This window comes from Theobroma cacao, chromosome 9, assembly GCF_053813885.1.
Source record: "Theobroma cacao isolate CCN51 chromosome 9, ASM5381388v1, whole genome shotgun sequence".
NCBI lineage: Eukaryota > Viridiplantae > Streptophyta > Magnoliopsida > Malvales > Malvaceae > Theobroma > Theobroma cacao.
Window position 1 is genome coordinate 6,837,202 of NC_142647.1, and position 20,307 is coordinate 6,857,508.

The following is a 20,307-nucleotide window of genomic DNA, read 5'->3' on the forward strand; positions in this document are numbered from 1 at the left end:
TTTTTAAAAAATTTATAGTTTCACTTTTACAAATATTGACTTTTTTTTTGTTTCCGTCTTCTTAAATATAAAATCCTGATTCCATTACTGATTATAAGGAATTTGGACTTTTTTGGTATTTGATAAAAATTCAAGTATTTATGTTAATTTTCAAAACATAATAGTTTTCTTACTCTTAATTGTTCTGCTTTTATCTTATTTGTTTTTTTTTTTTTTCTCAAAACGGTTGGTAACAAATCATTTATATAAACTTGTAACAATTTTTTTTAAAAGACACAATTTTTTCATTAAAGTACCTTTTTGTCTTAAAATATTTTTGTATTTTATAAAACATAATTTTTAAATAAATATATTATTTTAATAATCACTTTATGAAAGATAACTATTTATTTTATTAGACATAAGCTTTGAGTTACAATATAAAAAAATAACTTTTCGTATCTAAGCTTTTTGAGTTGGTGTTTTTCTTGTTGTTTCATAATTTTTGAATTTAGAAATGTTTTTTCAGAATGTCACTTTATTAAAAAATATAATTATTTGCATGAAAAATTCATCTACAATCTAATAATTATATTATGTGTTAGAACTTTTGAATTAAGATAATTTTTTTTTTATTTTAAAAGTACACCGACAGTTGCTTTTCTTTGTTTACAGTTGATGCAAGTTTTAGAGGACAAAAAAATCCCTTACTAGGTCCCTAATTTGGTAAATGAGATCTGTGTGAGGACTGAAGAGTGACCCTTCCTGTTCTAGAAACCAGGCGATCATCTTCCAAGAAAGTTTTTGTATCGAAGCTGTAATATATAGAATCATGTATTTTGGTTTTGGGCTGGGCGTTGAGTTAAATTTGAACTAGTATGGTCCAAGGAGATCGTGGCATTGAATTTTTTCCTTTGGTAGTTGAGTTCTTTCTTCAAATGGACGAAGAAAGTAAAAAATTTCAAATCCACCTAGCTTGAAAAAGGAAAAAATCATTATCCTGACAGATAAGCTCCAGATATATAGTAGTACATAAATTGCAAGGAGCCAATTGGGGCCTCTAACTTTGCCAGTTTCCTTTCTGGTGCATTTTAACCTTAACAATTTTAAGGAATTTAATTTATATACCTTTCTTAAAACCCAATGTATTTGGTCACATACATTACATGTCTGAACTGATCCTGGAATAATATAAACAACTATATAGTCAGTGCTCGTTTTCTTCTTAGATTAGTCCTCCTATAAGTTTTTTGTTACTCTTTTCACTCCTTGGTTAAGCCTGTCATGGAGGAAAATCAAACGCAACTTGTGTCGGATGCTGTTGACTACAAGGGAAATTCTGCTGATAGGAACACGTCTGGTGGTTGGGTGGCTGCGGCTCTAATCCTGGGTGAATTTCTTTTTCCTCTGCATAGTCTATAATCTTAGTACTTTAGAGTTTATGGGAATTGACTTCCAATTGTTTTAAATATGTAGTTGTGCATTTTTCATTAATTTAATAGTTTTTACAATTCTAATCCAATTTACATACCTGAAAAATGGAATAGAAAAAAAATATATCAGAAACAAAAATCGTTTCGTATATCTGTCTTATAGCATTGTTGATACGTTATTTAAACAAATTCATCGAATTTCCTCTCCAGATTTGTATATGCAGCAGTTGCTTTTAGGGATATGCTGTTAATTTAACGTTTCAGCTTCCATTTGGAATGCCAGCATGGTTTTTTTTTTTTTTTTTTTTTATCTTTTGACATTGAAATCTTTCATTTTCTGGTAGTCCAATGACTTCAGATCTTTGTCCAATGATCTGGGTCTCAGGAGAAGTGTAGATTTATTTTCTACACACGAATAGATTATTATTATTGCTATTATTACTCTTCTTAGGAGTTGAGATATGCGAGAGACTTTCAACAATGGCAATTGTGGTGAATTTGGTGACATATTTAGTGGGCACAATGCATCTGCCTAGTGCAACTTCTTCAAATGTCAGTACAAATTTCGGGGGTACATCATATATGCTGTGCTTGTTGGGAGGGATTCTTGCTGATACTTTCTTAACCCGATATTGGACGATTGCCATTTTTGCTGTGATCAATGCAATGGTAAGCACATAAAGCATCTTTCTTTTCTTTTCCAGAGTTGCTTTAATGGTTCACTTGATTATCACATTTACAATCCTGGCCATCTGTTGATGAACTAGGGCACTTGCTTGTTAGCAATCTCAACAGGATTGCCACAGCTGCGCCCCCCTCCTTGCAGCGCTGCTCAATCCAATGAATGTGTAGAGGCCAACAGCCTGCAAATGGGTGTCTTCTCTTGTGCTCTATATTTATATGGACTAGGACTTGGCGGGATTAAGTCAAGCGTTTCAGGATTTGGAACAGACCAATTTGACAAAAATGATAAGAAGGAAAACCAGCAAATGGCAAGTTTCTTCGACATCTTTTACTTGATTATCAACATAGGTACCCTGCTAGCGGTCACTGTCCTTGTTTATATACAAGACAAAGTAGGTCGAAGCTGGGGATATGGTATTTGCTCGGTTACTATGCTATTTGCTGCTTTTATATTTCTATCAGGAACTAAAAAGTATAGGTACAAGGAAAGTCCGGGAAGCCCTGTGGTTCAAATTCTTCAAGTTCTTGTGGCTGCTATAAGGAAAAGGAATGTTGACTTTCCATCTAATATTAGCCATTTATATGAGGACCCTGCACAGGAACTGAGACTGTCACACACAAATAGGCTAAGGTATGTCGTCAACAATGAAGATTTCGATGGCAATTTGTTTGAAATTCTTTTCTCTGGAAAGTTAAGACAATGTTTTAATATTTTTTATTTGAACTTCAATTACAAAAAGGGTGACATGTTTTTTATTTGAAAAGAGAAAAACCTGGCTGCACTTTCCTGTAATTCAAAAGTTTGGAGTCTACATCATGGTCTTGTAAAGCTTAATCTGAATGGATCTTGTGTTTCCCCTAAACTAATGGAGTCTAGATATATTGCAAAATTTGTATGGCAGGTGCTTGGACAAGGCAGCAGTCATTACCGGCAAGGACTCTGGAATAAGTGAATCACCAACTCCAAATCCATGGAGTCTTTGCTCGGTAACAAGGGTAGAGGAAGTTAAGATGTTGACTGGCTTACTGCCAATTTGGGCAACAACGATCATGTTTTGGACGGTATATGCACAGATGGCCAGCTTCTCAGTCCAGCAAGCTTTAACAATGGAGAGATCCATAGGAAATTTTGAAATCCCTCCAGCCTCTTTCAATGTTTTCATGATTGGATCCATAATGCTCACTCTTGCAATCTATGACCGCCTGATCATGCCACTCTTCAGGAAAACAAGAAAACCTCAAGGTACTCAACTAATTGTGAAATGTTTAGAAAAAAAAAAAACTATACTCTTATCATCATCCTGTTTTTGGTTGTTCTGTTAATCACCTAAGTCAATTCAAAAAACCTCTTTCAGGTTTGACCAATTTGCAAAAAATAGGGTTTGGCCTCTTCTTCTCCATTATAGCTATGGCGGCTGCAGCATTTGCAGAAATGAAACGATTGTCAGTTGCTAAAACCAAGGGAACCACCACCTTAACCCTACCAGTGAGCGGATTCTTGTTGCTACCACAATTCATCTTGGTTGGGATAGGAGATGCGTTCATCTATGCCGGCCAGCTTGATTTCTTTATAACAGAGTCACCGAGAGGGATGAAAGCAATAGGTACTGGCCTTTTCCTGACAACCATCGCGCTTGGTTTGTTTGGAAGCAGTATATTAGTTGAAATCGTGAGGAATGTTACTGGAACAAATGGTGGGCATGATTGGCTGGCTCATAGGATTAATGATGGCAGACTGGACTACTTTTATGGGCTTCTAGCTGTTCTAAGCCTCATCAACTTGGGATTATTTCTTGTTTGTGCCAAAAGGTATAAGCCAAATCCTGGAGAAGTTGCTCTAAGGACAAATGATAAAGTCAATGTTGATGTTCCTCCTAAAGAAGAAAGTGCATAGGAATTTCTTGCTCTTTCTTTTTTATTCTACCCTAGAGGGTTTATATTCCAACTGTTCACCCCCTTGTACCTTCCAAAAAATGTGTACTAGTTGCATAACAAGGGACTGTCTATTATTCAAGATTGATGGAATGGTTCTAAAATCTATGAGACAACTGCAACCTTATACTGGTTTACTGTTGGTGTTTGCTCCATAAGATTGATTAGTTTTTTTTCTTCAACAAAAGAAATGTTCTGGATTAGCCTAACTAATTAATAAGGCATGGGAGAATCAGATAATGTTGCTTACATTTTGAAAATTTGTCCAAGAACTCAAAAAAGTAGACCCTCTTAAACAAGATTTTTAAGTAGTCTGTCTGCAACTAATGCACCCTCACAAGAGCACAAGGTTATTACTTGAAATGAAGAGCTAAATAAACTCTTCTTTGGAGTGATGTCGTTTGACTAATGGCAACCAAAAGTGCTAAACCAGGTGAAATAGATGAACATGTACATAGAATGAAAATCACATTTTATTGGACTAATTGTCAGCTATTCATTGAGCACCATGAGGAAATGACCAACAAATATCCTTGCTTTATACATGCGTATGTTAACTTGTTAAGGCTTCTACTTTGCTTCTTGCTCTTTTAGCAGGTTCTGAGCGACTTATGAGCAATGTAAACTCCTTGGACCACGTATCCCAACCTTCTATTATTGAATTTAACACTTGGGTGGTATAAAAAAATTGATTCGAATTTAACACTTTAAGTAAAAACATAATACATCAATTATTAAATCAAATACTTACAAAATGATACATATAAAATACTAAAACAATACTTGGCTGTGATGGAAGGGTTACAAGGTTCCTTAATTAATGTAATAGACATGTACGAAAGGGCACTCTTTTTCCTTTCTATGAGTTTTATCCCATTGGGTTTGATCATGAAAAGGTTTTATAATGAGATTCTTTTTTGCATGACGATGGAATTGGCAAGGATTAGAATTTAAGCTGTTTATGTCTAGTAAGAGTATGTCTCACTGTATAAATGTTTCTGGTGATTAATGAAGTTTTGCTCATTCATTCTTCAAATTCAAGTGACATTGGCAGCCGCTTTCTCCTCTTAATGTTCCAACTTGCTATCATAAAATCTGCCCGACCTTCTTTCTAAGGTCCAACCCATGAATTTAACATTCAATCCAGATTCAGATCAATGCAAATTGCAATCAACAAAAGCCAATATCATTTACAAAATACAAGACCACGAATTTGAAAGTGAATGTGTGTAACTGAGTTGAACATTTGATCACTCAGAGAAATGCAACCACCTTATTCATGTTGTGCACCGAATAGAAGACTATAATCCAACAAATAAAAATACATCGTCTCTGCCTCCACAAAGCATAAGTAATTGGCAATGTTAATATATAGCAAACTTTTTTGTCTAAATCATGATCAGTATAAATGCCCACAGCTACGAGCCTACAACATGAATTGGCACCATTGACAAGATAAATCATCCAACAAAATGGCCCCAATAACATGAGTGCGCAGCCAAGAATAATAAACATAAACAGAGCAAGCACAGAAAAGAAACTAAACACCTCTATGATCTCTCACCAGTTTAACTTTCATTATCTAGAAGTTCAAACAAAAAACAGAATTTTCTTAAAATCAAGTGTAGGAAATCAAAATTAACCCTGTGATTCATTTCTTCTCGTAGTCCCATCCCCTTCTCTCTGACCCAACAGTCTGCCACTTTCCTCATCATCAGCCTCCTCAGCTCTCCTCTGTGCTTCCCTCTCTCTAAGCCCTTGCAACTTGGAATGATTATAATATGCAACCCCCAAAAATGCAAGCCCGTAACCAAACAAATTAACTGGAGTCACCGTATCTTTAATCACCGACCAGGAAAAGGCTATCAGCAACCAGTCTTTGACCACGCCAGCCACGTTCATTGTCAACGCTGATGTCTTCCCAACTAACAAAAACACCGCCAGGTTCAAAGCGAACGCGCAAAAAGAGTTGGTCCCGAAGATGAAGTAATCAAAATGGAAACTTGAGTTTTCTTTGAGTGAAGGAAGTTCAACTGTAACCCAGGGAATAAGCAAGAAAAGGAAACAACAAGGAGCAACGTAATAAAGGGAAGTAATTGGGTTAAGATTGATTCCTTTTGAAGTGAGGAGTATTTGGATTAAAACCAGTCTTGTAGCTTCAAAAGCAACGGCTCCAAGCTGTAAAAAAACACCCCAAGTATCGAATTTGGCTTCACCATAAGCAGCAACGGCGACCCCGAAGGAAATAGTGAGCATGTTAGCCATGGTGGAAGATTTAAATGAATCTTTTCGAAAGAGAACTCCGATGGAGTAAACAGCAACCGGCATGAGGGCCTTAAGCATTTGGATGAAGGAAACGGAGAGATAGATGTAGGCGGAGTTAGAGAGCCAAAGAGAAAGGGAGTAAAGGGCACCTATGGGGACTACAGAGGATAGGTAGAGACGGGGTGACATGGAGGAAGGGAGGTCCACGACTTGGAAGATGCGGACGAGGAGGATAGCTATGGAGGAACAGAAGCCCATGTGGATGAGAGTTAGGGAGATTGGGTAAGGCCAATTGTACATTTTTCGGTCGAGGATGTATTTGTTGTAGACTATTACGGTGAAGGAAAGGAAGATCCATATGGCTACGTAGGTGTAGGAGAGGAGGATTCTTTTGAGGATGGAGGGGGAAAGGGTGCTGGATGGGGTGGTCGCGGTGGCGGTGCTGGAGGCTCCCATGGTTGTTGTTGCTGGGCTGAGGCCCCGGAAAGAGAGGGCCAAGGGAGGAGAACTATTTTGGGTGTGGGAGAGTTGTGATTTTGGTGGTGTTAGGAGTTTGGGTCAGGAGTTAAAATATGGGGGATGGTGGAGTTGAGTGGGATTCGGGGGCTTGAATGTGTTAATTTGGGAAATTTGAGTTTGGATTTCGCTTTCGCCAAGGTAGGTTGTCGTCCATCATTAATTAACACAAACGCAACTGGTTATTGACTTCTTTTGTTTGTTTGGGCAAGAATTTTAGTCTTTGGGTAATCATCTTGGTATTCGCTCTGCATTTTGTATACAAAATTACTTCATGCAGATAATTTGATGTTCTTTAATTAATTATAGAGTAAATGAAAGGTTAAAAAACGATAATTTCAATCTTATTGTTTTTATTTATATAGTTTTATTTTCAAGTTATAAAAGTCAACATAATAGTATAGTATACAGTATTGAAAAATCAATATGCTGCCATAAAAGGCTATTAAGGCATAATCATTCAACTGTAACAGTCAGAACAAGCGGCTTAATATCAGGCAAAAAGACTAGTATTGTACAATGAAGAGTGCTTAAATGTCTATCAACATCCTATCATCGTTAAAAATTTCATGAAGGAAACCAACTAAATCTACCTTCTTCATCCCAAAATTAAGGAAACCAACGATCCATTTCGAACTGAATTGAAAATAATCAAAATAAAAATGGCAAAGAGTTCAGTTTCCATGCATTAATTAACAATGATAAGAATGATATCTTGAAACGAAACAATGCCAAGAACGATGGCAACTAATGACAACCCGGGTGATAGTAAGGGTTAAGGTTCCATTGTTGATTCGTTGTTCCTCTAGGCTCTAGCCGGCTAGCAAAAGATACGAAGAGGTAAGAATTGAGAACTTTTGGATGCCGCGGCGTGCTCTTTAGGTAAAGAATTGAAGCAAGAAAACAAGGGAATTGAGACAAAAAAAAAAAACAGCCAATCCGTAGTCATGTGGACGGTCATTGCTGAAGTTGACAGTCATTGCGTGTTTGAAGGATATTTGGCAAGCAAAACTGGAATCTTAACATCGAGGGTCTCCTATTTTCCCAAAATTAAAGACTCCATCCGTCGGCCACAATAAACTTCACTCGTCAAATGGGTCAAAAAAAAAAGTCTACATCTTGAACTAAGACTATTATTTTACACAAGATTGACAAATGTTCCTTCCTGGGTCTGTAGCGTTAGAATCTGGCGTCTGAACCCCGCAATTGTTGGGGTAAAGAAACATGCTAAGCCTTAAGCAATGCCACGTAAATGAAAATTAGGCTCAAATGTGGAATCTTAAACCCTCAGTTTTGGACCGCAAAAGCCTGTAACAGGACAGGTGTGGGTAAGCACCAAAGAGGAAAAGAAACAGGAAGGGGAAACAAAAAAAAGAATTGTAATACTATTTTATCCGATTTTTAATCCTTTGATTACTCTAAGGCAGTTAAACAACCAAAGAAAATTCAGGTGCACTCAATAGTCAATAGGTGGACCCTTTGAGCCTGACAAATGAAAAATCTAGTTGAAGTACTGCCGAGAAATGGGTGTAGGTCTGAAGCCCAATACGAAACTAAATTGTGGAGGGCCTCCCATGGGCTGGAACATGCAAGTCTAAGAACCCGTTGTGGGGCTGCCTCAGTGTCATTCAACAACTCCAACAAATTATTTAAGATTATGGACTCTAAGCTCATTGCTCAAATTCTGCCCCTTCCATTTTTGTTTACGATTGGCAATTTACGAATTAACAAACATAGAATAACAAAACTAATGTATGTTTAATTAGAGGAGGTTCCTCTTTTGTACTAAGTTTTGCATTTAGGCTTTTTTGAATTCAGCTTAAACTTTATTAGCATTAATTGTCCTTGACACTTTCTTTTTTGGACTTTAAGTTGCTTTCACCCAAGATTTCTATGCATTCACTCCGCCTTTCATAGAAGAGGGTATAATCACACGTCTTATCCTATTTTTTAATTAATTGATAATTGCAATTTCCTTTTATTATCATGTGACAGTAGACAGTCTTAAGATCTAATATTAGGGAATGAGAAACTATTTAGCTTCTCCATTTGTTTAATTCCTTTTTTTTTTTTGTCTCAAAAGTTTAATATATAAATCCCATACACATAATATAGTTTTAAACTCAAAATACAAAAATAAAATAAAATTTTCTTTTAATCTTGCAAAAAAAAACAAAGAAAGCATTTCAACTCAAATTCTTTGAAGTAAGAAACGCATGCAACTATTGTTACGTTGAATGTTAGACTAGTCTAGTTAACAGGGACATTAATTAATGACTTAATAATCATGTAAGGATGCACTCAAACTTGAAACGCAGACTAAATAAAGTTATTACTACAAACAAGATATGGGGGTACTTGGTTTGGCTTTGTTAAGGATGGGGCCACCATCAAAAGGGTGGCATATCCACATTTCCCATTTGGGGAAAAGGGTGAGGAAACTAGATAAATGCTCTATATTTCTAATATTTGTTATCAAGAGCAAATTGCAGTGGAAGACGGGAAGAAAAGGTAAAGATGGGCAGCAGCACAGGGAAGGTGCAGTCGACTTTACAAGAAAGCCACACCCACACGGAAGTGGAAAATCCAGCTTTGCTTAATGGCTTCCAACTTTCTCTCTCTCTCTCTCTCTCGTTACCGTCTCATTAAATTGAAGCGGAGGAAAAAGGAAATATTGCATTCAAATACTGTGCCACCGCAACTTCACCTTTATTATGAGTTTTATCACTCTGCCAGGGCCAATTGCACACCTCCCCACTTTGTCTCCTCACAGCCTCTTATCTCTTACGCGCTTTCTCTGCCACGGCGCCTAGCCAGTCGGTTGCTGGAGCTGTGCCCAATGCATTCCTATTTGTCTCACTACATTTTTCCTTTAAATTTTGAATTAAGAATACAGTTGAAGCAATTTGGACGTACAAGAGTTTTCTTCCCTTGCTTTGGGTTTTTTATAATGTCTTGGTTTATTTTTATTAGTTAAAATTTATCTAATTTAAACTTTATTTTATTTTCAAATAATTATTTATTAAAATTTTTAAATAAAGTAGCTTTAAAATATATTTGATATAATATTTAGAATAATTTAAATCAAAATTTTAAAAAAAGTTAATAAAAAAAATCAAATCAAACATTATTATATATACGAAAAGAATAATGAAGGATCAAAACAACCCAAATCCACTCCTCGTCGTACGAAAAAGAAATGTAATGATCATGTAACACCTAAAGGCCCCACTTAACAGCAAAAAACCACCCAAGTAAAAAAAAAGTTACTCTCACTAATCAGCGCGTGCATTTCCCACAACGAATCAGATTCAGGCCTCGGCGGACTCTCTCTCTCCGTGGCTTTCCCATGCCTTTGCTTTCCCTCATAAAAGGGTAAAAAGAAAACGACTTTCATTTTCAGTTTCATTTTCATGTCTGTGTCTGTCTCCATTGCAGAAGGGTCACACTCAGCAAACTTATACTCACTCAACTCACCCACTCACTCACCCACGGGCCGCAAAACCAAAGAAATAAAATCATTAAATTCACAAGACTTTGATTACGGTGTTTCTGCAAGGAAAGAAAAAAGAAAGGAACTGATGGATTCTGGCTCTGCAAACAAGCCGCAGCAACACAAGAAAAAAAGTTGGTTCCTTCTCTTAACATTTTCTCTTCTCCTTTCAACCCTACTCATCATCATCTCCATAACCTCCACTTCTTCCACTTCCTCCCTTTTTTACTACACCCGTACGCGCACCACCAAAACCCAACTTCCACAGTTCGTGGAATCCAAGCTCCACTTGGTGCCTACATCTCCAAACCCAGTTCCCAAACTGGCTTATCTCATATCTGGCTCAGCCGGCGATGGGGAGAGCTTGAAGAGAACGTTGAAAGCTTTATACCATCCCAGGAACCAATATGCCGTGCATTTGGATTTAGAGGCTTCTGCTGAGGAGAGGTTGGAGGTAGCTAAGTTTGTGAAAACTGAGCCGCTTTTTAAGAAAGTTGGGAATGTAAGGATGGTTACCAAAGCCAATCTGGTGACTTATAGAGGGCCTACCATGGTTACCAATACCCTTCATGCTGCTGCCGTTTTGTTTAAGGAAGGTGGGGACTGGGATTGGTTCATCAACTTGAGTGCTTCTGACTACCCTTTGGTTACTCAAGATGGTATGTTAAAGATGGATCATCTCTGGGTTTTAGATTCGAAGCTTTTTTTTTTTTTTAGCAATTCGTTGGTTGGTGTTATTTGTCGTTTTGAGCTGAGAAATGAGGGAAATGTTTTGAAAAGTTTCTAATTCTAGAGTTATCTGGGTTTGATTGGTTAGTTCTTTTTTTTTTTCTCTATTGAAATAAGGTTTGTTGGTTCTAGTTTTAAATTTAAAATCTGGGGTCGTATTGTTTGACCTCCTTGATGTTTATAGTTGAATTGCTGTTAATTTTTAATAGTATCTAATGTCTTTATATGCATTTCTGCATCAGCTGCTAAGAATTAGATTTCCGACTGTCTAATTAGAAATGACCATTTATAGGGCTATTTCATTTTTGCTAAATCTTTAACTAACTATTATTTATTATTAGTGATTAACAACCACCCAATCATGCTCAATTATGCCTGTAATATTGTTCTTGTTTCTATTTATTTCTGTTTACCAGTACAAAAGTGTTTCTGCATTAGTTTCCCATGCCTTTAATTTGTATAGTATTTTCTTTTTTTGTGCGACAGATCTGCTTCACACATTATCTGATATCCCAAGAGATCTTAATTTTATCGAGCATACCAGTGACATTGGATGGAAGGAGTAGGTGGCTCATCCCTTATGCTTTTGTTAGTATCTGTTTCAACTGTCGTTTATCTTTCTGGGATTTAAGAGATCAATTTTAAGGTAGTAATGAATTATAAGTCTTCAACGTTCGTGTGTAAATCTGCTTAAGGAATGTCATTTTGCCCAATGCCAGGTATCAGAGAGCCAAGCCTGTTATAATTGATCCAGGGCTTTATAGCCGGCAAAAATCAGATGTATTCTGGGTTTCAGAGAAAAGGAGTGTACCAACTGCATATAGGCTGTTTACAGGTGAGAATTTGCATTTCTCTACTTCTCTGTGTGCTGTGTAGTCTATAAAAATAGTTATTACCAATCACTGGGAGACTGCTTTCTTTGTATATATTTCCTTGAAAAGAATATTTGCAGAATATCTGATCTTTTTCATGTAAAAAATTTGAGGCAAATTGTGAAGGTCCATCTCCCAATATTAAATGGGAGACAAAGAAAGAGGAAAGCCATCATGCTATTTCTTGTAGAACCTGATTGTGGCTGAAGGCATATCACCCACTCACCCTGTGTTTATGTGCTGCTATGATGCTTTGACTACGTAATTTTGTTTAAATAGAAGAATTAGATAGGTTTAGGGACAACTTACTTTATTATTTGGAATGTTCTGCTTTTTGAATTTTATAGGTTATTAAATGAAGACATTCTAGTGCATCTATAAACTCTATTGTTGTTGATATGTTATTTTTACCCCCTCTTGAAAATTTTTATTCTCAAACACACCATTTTTTATTAATTATTGTTTGTAGATCACCCTCTTGTTGTATAGGCAGCATTTAACTTGCCCTACCTCTTTTTTAGCTAGCCCTTTACTTATGTAGTTGAATATCATGATATATTAGGGTAACACCTATGGTGGCATCCTCCAACTCAATAAAAATCATTCTTCCTATAATCCTTTTGGCATAATTTACAAAAATTACTAGGGAAGTTGCTTGAGCACATAGATAAACATGTAGTCTAAGTTTCAGCCAAATAGAAGAGATTTTGTGAAGTCCCACAATTGGGCATTTCATTTTTTTGTAGGCATCTCCCTGCCTTTCAGCTACAATGAAACTTGCTTTTCACTTCATATGTTTAGCATAGGTGTCACATTGATTTCCAGTAGTGGATCGCCTTTAAATGAAGAAAAGAGGCCTGCATCTATCCCCTCAGCCCTCAACTGTCTCTTTCTTCTTCTTCTGCTTTCATCCCCCCATGCCACTTTTCTAGATTATTTGATATATTTTGTGAACCTTGGAAGCATAATCTTAGATATACTTGCTTATACATGTATCTGATTGTAGATTCTGCTCAAATTCATTAGGTTCTGCTTGGATGATGCTCTCTCGTCCTTTCATAGAGTATTGTTTATGGGGGTGGGACAACCTCCCAAGGATAGTCCTTATGTACTATGCAAACTTTCTTTCTTCCCCTGAAGGGTACTTCCATACTGTTATCTGCAACGCCAAAGAATTTCAGAACACCACTGTAAATCATGACCTCCACTTCATATCGTGGGACAACCCTCCAAAACAACATCCACATTTCCTTACTGTTAATGACTACCAAAAGATGGTTGACAGCAATGCTCCCTTTGCGAGGAAATTTGGCAAGAATGAACCAGTTCTTGACAAGATTGATTCTGAGCTTTTGGGCTGCAATGCTGATGGATTTGTGCCTGGTGGATGGTTAAATAATGAAGGAAATTCTAACGGAACTCTCCTGCATGTCAGAACAAATACTACAGAGCTTAGGCCAGGTACTGGTGCTGAGAGACTCAAACTTCTCGTCAGTGGTCTGTTATCAGCAGAAGATTTTCATACAAAGCAGTGCAGTTGAGACCGTTAGTTCAAGAAACAACACTCTTCTAGTAACTGGACAGATGAATGCTCCTCTGTTAAATTAAGAACGGAACACTGCTGATGGGTCAGCCAACAAGGCATAGGAAACTAAAAGGGGAAGGAAAATATTCCCAGTCCAGATTAGATGCTATACCATTTATACAAATTTTTTTTTTTAGCTCGATTAGTAATATGTAGTTCAATGTATTATTTTTTTTGGTTTAGATAAGACTGCATTGTGCTCTATCTATCCTTCTGATGCATTATGCATCTTGTATCCTCTGCTTTCAGAGAATTTTCAAAAGGCAAAATGATGATGCATTCAAACATTTGAACAAGGGGCAGAAAGAATGAGATGAAGAATCCTAATTCCTTATGTAGAAAGATTAAACCTAAAAGGGTAATGGTACTTTTCCAAATGAATGCTCTATTTGCAAGAATGTGTTGCTTTTATGGATCAACTATTGATGTAGTGTATATCTGATTTCTTTTTTCTGCCCGAAAGATTAAGCCTAAAAGCTTGATTAAATTGTGGAATGAGTGACTAAAATAGGTTTTTTGCATAAAAGGAATGTGGTAAAGTTTGTTTGAGCATAAAAAAGTAGATGGTGAAGTGGTAAGCACAAGCTGTAGCCAGGAAGAGGGAGGAAAAAAATGTTATAATATATCTTATTTTGAGGCTGGCCATTAAGTAAATCCTCCTTGTCGTTTTATTGGTTTTCTCTCCAATGTATCAGAAAACAACTAGACACAAAAGCTCAATCACAAAGCATAGAGAGGGTACTATTTCTAAAAGCATAATATTGACTTGTTGAAAGCTGAAACCATGGTTAAATCAGCAGCATCATTAAGACAGCTCAATGTGTTGAATAAAGAAGAGAAAAGAATGGCCCCATCTTGAAAACTGCTTAGTTTAATGTGAAGGATAACAAGGTGTTTCGCTTTTGTATACATCTGCAAGTTAATTCTGTATCGCTATCATCATATGATGCATGACATATCAGAAAAAAAACCACTAAGGTTCATTCTTCACTGCATTTGAATGATAGTTGCCGCAATTATTAGTGCCATTCTTTCCCAACAAAAGAACCACAATGGATATGAATCTGGAGTGAAGGTCATTCTCCGTGCTCATTAGGCAACTTGATTAAGAGTGTTAACCAAATCAAGCAGGATGTATTTCAAAAGCAATTTCCAGCGCCAACTTGCCCACTGATACATACTCCATCATAAAACCTCTCCTAGAACTATATTGCCTTTTACACTTTTAGGTTAAGAAATTGCACATAATCACAGACCACAATACCAACTAAAACGATTACACATGTTTGCCAGGAGATTTTCTAGTATCTGTTCAAATGTGTCAAAATCTGAAGAATTTACATCCAAATCCATATCAAAATAAATTATTTTGTTTAAGAAAATGTTGTGATTTTCTAAAAACATGCATAGATGAATCAAAGGGAGAGCCTATAGCATTCAAGAAATAAGAAATTTAGTAGTTCACCAAATAAATCGGCATTCCACATTAAATTTCCTCCAAAATCCATTATTTTAAGAAGAAACTCAAGTGTCCTGTATACTCCTCCCAGTGCATGGATGAGAAAGATCACCTGCAAGGAACTTTTTAACCAAGCCATCAACTTCTATCATGCTGCAACCAAGCTTCTTCTTCATTCCAGCTTCTGAAATCAATTTTCTCACTCGCTTTGCCTCCATATCCAAACCAGCCTCTCTAAACATGTTATACGAAACAATATGAACACCACAATCAGATATTCCCATTTCTGCAACCTTCTTCCAGACTCTATTTCCAATTTCCACATTGACATTGGTTCTACAACAACCTAGTAGAGCTCCCCAAATGTTAGCATCTCCACCTCCCAACCCTCCCATCTTCTCCTCTATAAAATTCTCAGCTTCCTCTACCATACCTGCTCTGTCCAATAGGTCAACAATACACGCAGTCTGCTCAAGCTGAGGTTCAACCCCATAGACACTACTCATTTGTTCAAACCATTGTAGCCCCCGCCTTACCCATCTTCACATGCATATAACCAGATAGGAAAACAACAAATGTTGTCTCTGTAGGTTGAATACCACTTATAACCCTTTGATCAAATTGTTCAAGTGATTGTACGTTGAATACCACTTATAACCATTTGATCAAATAGTTCAAGTGATTTCCTTACATCTCCACAAATTGCAAACCCTTGAAATCATGGTGACCAAGATTGTGCACCCTTCCAGGTAGTGAATCCAATGGCCTTGCATCACAGCACCAAGACGAGGACAAGCAGTGAGAACACTAACAAGAGTAGATTCATTAGGCTCAGTGCCCACTTGTTGCATTCTCCTAAACAAAGAAATCACCTCTTTGAAATCACTAACCTGAGAAAGAGCTCCCATTATTGCATTCTCTCCGGCATTTCTTTAAAAAAAAAGGCTCTTGAATCCCCAATATCCACCATCTTTTCATACCCATCAATCATCACCGTCCACATAACCGCATCTCTCTCAGGACTTATATCAAACAAAAACGAGGCCAAACCATATCATGAATCGATGCATAAAACTCAACTAACGCGCTAAGAACAAAAGGGTCATACCTAAATCTGAATTTAATCACGTGAGCATGAACTAAACGTCCTAAATTCTTAGAAGAAGTAGCAAGATCTATACGAGGGTGGAAAGATATAGTTCTTAGCCTCTAGCCCATATTCTAACATGTTTAAAAAGCACAAAACAGCGAGTATTGGTGAATTTGCTTGCATATACCCTCTGATCATGGCCTTATAGATGAAAGTACTGCGGGGATAAATATGCTTGAAAATTATCAGAGCTACGGAGAATTAAGAGGGATGCTTTGAGATTGGCGCAACTGAAGGAGAGGGCCGATCGGTGAGCTGGATCAGAGTTTTCCATTTCTGTAAAAGGGAGACGAGGGAGGTTGCAACGGTTTTCTGACTCGTTAGAAATGGCGGGACAATTTCTAGTGAAATTATAATTTTATAAGGGTATTTTTTAAAATAACTTTTAAAGATAAGATATTTTTAAAAATAATTTTTTTATAATTTTAATTATTTTTAATTAAGTTGAATAAAATTACTCATAATGAAATTATACGCTATGATGTTACACATCATGTACAAAAATATGTTATACGTCATAATTAGGTTATTACACGTCATGTACAAAAACATGTTACACGTCATGGTTAAAAAAGGTTGTTACACATCATGTTGAAAAAAAATACTGTTGTTATACGCTATGTTAAAGAAATATTATTATTACACGCCATATTCAAAAATATTTTGTTACACTTTAATATCTAAAATATTGTTGTTACTTACGAACCAAAACTTCAAATCTTCTCAACTCTCTTCATTTCTTTTTGTTTTTTTTTTTTTGACAATTTGACACTGATTAAAGTGTTTTTAACATATTTTCATAAATCAAAATATAAATTTTCTTATCTAAAACACTTATTTCAACTATAAAAAAAAATTCCTTTGAAAATCTAGGTTTATAAATTTCAATTTTTTGAATTTATTGGTGTATAGGTTTCAAATTGATTCAATTAAAAACTATTTCAAACATCTGTGATCATTTTTACCATTTTAGTTTCATCCAAAATATCTAAAAATCAAAATTTTTAAATAGCCATCAATCCAAGCACATCAAAATCATTACTTGGGGTCTTGAAAGCGTAAAAAGAGAAATCTGAAAATGCAGAAAAGAGAAATCGAAAGCATAGCAGACGAATACCGAAGAGAGAAATCGATAAAATTTGAGAGACTGTGATGGTGAGAGAGAAATCAAAAACACAAATGGGGAGAAATTGTGATGAATGGTTTAATTTATTTGAAATAATTTTAAGGGTATTTTTGTCAAGTCGTGATTAAATATGATTAAAAATAGTTAAATTTATTTTTATGATTATTTTAAAATATCTTTATCAATAAAGACTATTTCTCGTAATTTTCTCAAATGAAATTCTCATTTAAGGGACCATAACAGGGAGAGAAATATAATTAATTGTAATTAGTTTGAAATAAATATAAAGACGATTAAATTTGATTTTTATAGCTTATGACATATTTTGTTTTCATAACGTATTTATTTTGTTATAAAAACTAGTAATATATTAAATCAGTTTCTTCCTTGTAGTTGAAGGCATCATTAAAACCAAGCTTCTTTTTTTTTTTTAATTAAGCAATGCTGCCTGCAATTCATATTGATATGAACTTGTTAAGTCCTAGCCTTCAACTAAGAAATTTCATACTTCATATATTTATTTGAAATCTTAAATAAGGAAAATCACTCGCTAAATTCATTTTATATAATAATTATATATATATTTATAATTAGGAGAAGAAAGATTTAAATCCTACAAAAGTTTTTGAATTGTGTACATTCCATCTACCCTCTATCCAGCTGCCAAAAAAAAAAAAAGCAACATTATAAATTTTGCTACATTCCACAACTCTTCAAAGCTCCCTCACTGTTCTCTTTTCTTTCTCTTTATTCTTTAAGGTTAGCCCAAAGAATTCCACATATTTATACAAATTTCTTTAACACTAAGCTAACCTGCTAATCAGTAACGTTCTTTAACCAACTTAGTCAAGATTCCTAGTGTTTTTATGCAGATATAACACAACAGCCAAGCCAACAGTTATCTCGAGACTTTGTGCTACCATTTGTGAGTATAGCACGCCAAAAGTAAATGTCGAAAAATTTGCGAAATATTAAATCAAAATATTATTCATGGGAAAACTAGTTTTCCTCCCAATTACTCTTCTGCAATTTTAACAATTTTCTTTCCAATGTTTTGACCGCGATAGAGACTGATAAAAGCACAGGGGATGCTCTCGACCCCATCCGAGATGTCTTCCAATGGCTTAATTTTACCAGTGCGAAGGTGATCACGAGTTGTTGAAAGGAAATCAGTAAAGATGTTCAAGTAATCACCAGCTAGAAACCCCTGGATTTTGATTCTCTTGTATATAACTTCAATCATGCTTGGTGCAGCTCGCTTCCCAGCATCAGTATACTCTGAAATTACCCCACAAACAGCTATCCTACCATGGATCTTCATGTTAACGATGGCTGCTTCTTGCATTTCGGCTCCCACGTTGTCAAAATATATGTCAATTCCATCAGGGAAGTACCTGCAGCATTCAATGCAAGTCCACTTTATTTGGCTTACTTTAACATTGCAAATGGACATATTTTTATTGCTCGTACTATGAATTATATGTCGTAGATATATGATGTACGGGTCCTTAAACCCCACAAACCCAACCTTTTGAGAGTTGACTTCAGATCAGTTTCTTCCTTGTAGTTGAAGGCCTCATCAAAACCGAGCTTTTCTTTAAGCAATGCTACCTGCAACAAAATATGGTATAAACTTCTTATATCATAGCTTTCAATTAAAATTCTTCAAACCAATTAAACCTTGAATAAAGAACACGGAATTAGTTTAAACTGACCTTATCCTTGCTTCCAGCACAGCCAACGACATAACAACCAATCAATTTTGCATATTGTCCTACCAAATTTCCAACTGATCCAGACGCAGCAGAAACAAACACTTTCTCCCCCCTTTTGGGCTTACATACTTCGAAGAATCCGGCATAGGCCGTCAGTCCACTGAACCCTGAAAGAAGCATGATGGCAGTTTCTTACTACGTGGTAGTGGTTTTGAGATAAAAACTCATTTGATTCAAAAGTTTCCACTGCTGTATGATCGTTAACAACAAAAGCACACAACAGATGATAATGGCAGCGGCAATTATTTTCATGTCATCTTCTTGATGTCACTACAAGAGAAAAAATATTTATATACTATTAACAATAACATTTCTATAGTATTGATGCTATAAATGAAATGATGACAATGATTACCCAAAATTCCAACATGGTAAGACAACGGAAATCCCATGGGGTTAAGCTTGTTTAACATGCCACCGGGTTTTATCACAGTGTACTCTCCCCAATTAAGAAGCCCCGCAACAATGTCATCCTTCTCAAATTCTGAATTTTCAGAAATCACGACTTTGCCCACACCATAAGTATCAATAGCCTGTCAAAAAAAAAAAAATAATGCATAAAAGTCTCTTATCTCAAGCTCCTTATTAGCGCTCTACAAAATTCTTAGCGGTGAAATGTTGACTTACCTCACCGGGAATGATGCCAACTGCAAAATCGGAACTCTTCTGTGATGAGCTGTAGCTTTTCATGCGGTTTAACTGGTAAGGATCAATTGAAACGCAGAGATTTTTTACAATAACTTCATTCGATCCAGGCTCCAGGGACAAAGCGACAGCTGAAGCCTTGAGCTCGAAATCAGACTCTTCCGGAGCACCATCTACGTGGGTCTTGATTGTAACGTATCTGTTGATAACTTCCATGCTAGAGCTTTATCCTATTGTGCTTCGGTTCGGAAGCTCAATGGCTCAGACTTATATACAGAAGCTTGCAGCTGACCTACTTCCATTGGTTAAATAAGAACAGCAGCATCTGTTAGCTGCCAGGTCGCAGTACACATGGATATAAAAAATGGAAGAGCCAAAACATATGAAAAAAAACGGTATCCCCTTGCTCGAAAGACGCATAGATTCTTGTGTAAGTTGTGACAAGAGTCCATGCCGTCCTCAGGATTGAGCAATTAGTCGGTTTAGTTTGATCCATTGGTTATTGGACTAATTTTTTTTGAAAAATCAGTCCAACTTGTCCAAATTAAAGAAAAGATCGAATTCCTTTTGTTTTTTACAAATTAAAATATTGAAATATATAAATTTTATTTATAATTATAAAATACATAAATAATTTAAATATAAAAAAAGAATATTTATACTT

The 20,307-nt window shown here is 35.9% G+C and overlaps 3 protein-coding genes, 1 long non-coding RNA gene and 1 pseudogene across 4 annotated transcripts; 2 read left to right on the plus strand and 3 right to left on the minus strand.

Moving 5' to 3' along the window:
* The first annotated feature begins 1,263 nt into the window (after positions 1–1,263).
* Positions 1,264–4,165, plus strand: LOC18588749 (protein NRT1/ PTR FAMILY 6.2-like). The gene is made up of 5 exons (XM_007013365.3): positions 1,264–1,369; positions 1,864–2,081; positions 2,180–2,727; positions 2,999–3,339; positions 3,452–4,165. The coding sequence occupies exons 1-5, from the start codon at positions 1,264–1,266 to the stop codon at positions 3,988–3,990; spliced, it is 1,752 nt and encodes a 583-aa protein (XP_007013427.3). The 3' UTR covers positions 3,991–4,165.
* A 1,211-nt stretch (positions 4,166–5,376) lies between these two features.
* Positions 5,377–6,884, minus strand: LOC18588750 (putative sugar phosphate/phosphate translocator At4g32390 pseudogene; annotated as a pseudogene).
* Positions 6,885–10,206: 3,322 nt separating this feature from the next.
* On the plus strand, positions 10,207–13,886 carry LOC18588751 (beta-glucuronosyltransferase GlcAT14B-like). The gene is made up of 4 exons (XM_007013367.3): positions 10,207–10,961; positions 11,518–11,593; positions 11,751–11,866; positions 12,930–13,886. The coding sequence occupies exons 1-4, from the start codon at positions 10,223–10,225 to the stop codon at positions 13,442–13,444; spliced, it is 1,446 nt and encodes a 481-aa protein (XP_007013429.3). The 5' UTR covers positions 10,207–10,222; the 3' UTR covers positions 13,445–13,886.
* An 875-nt stretch (positions 13,887–14,761) lies between these two features.
* On the minus strand, positions 14,762–16,406 carry LOC18588752 (uncharacterized). Its single transcript, XR_016028465.1, has 2 exons — positions 15,838–16,406; positions 14,762–15,754 (listed from the first exon to the last, which is right to left on the minus strand). It is a non-coding gene; the product is annotated as an uncharacterized LOC18588752 (long non-coding RNA).
* Positions 16,407–18,183: 1,777 nt separating this feature from the next.
* LOC18588753 (2-alkenal reductase (NADP(+)-dependent)-like) lies at positions 18,184–20,004 on the minus strand. The gene is made up of 5 exons (XM_018127097.2): positions 19,626–20,004; positions 19,354–19,531; positions 18,939–19,105; positions 18,752–18,834; positions 18,184–18,617 (listed from the first exon to the last, which is right to left on the minus strand). Exons 1-5 carry the CDS (start codon positions 19,857–19,859, stop codon positions 18,239–18,241), a joined length of 1,041 nt encoding a protein of 346 aa, XP_017982586.2. The 5' UTR covers positions 19,860–20,004; the 3' UTR covers positions 18,184–18,238.
* Between the last annotated feature and the right edge of the window lie 303 nt (positions 20,005–20,307).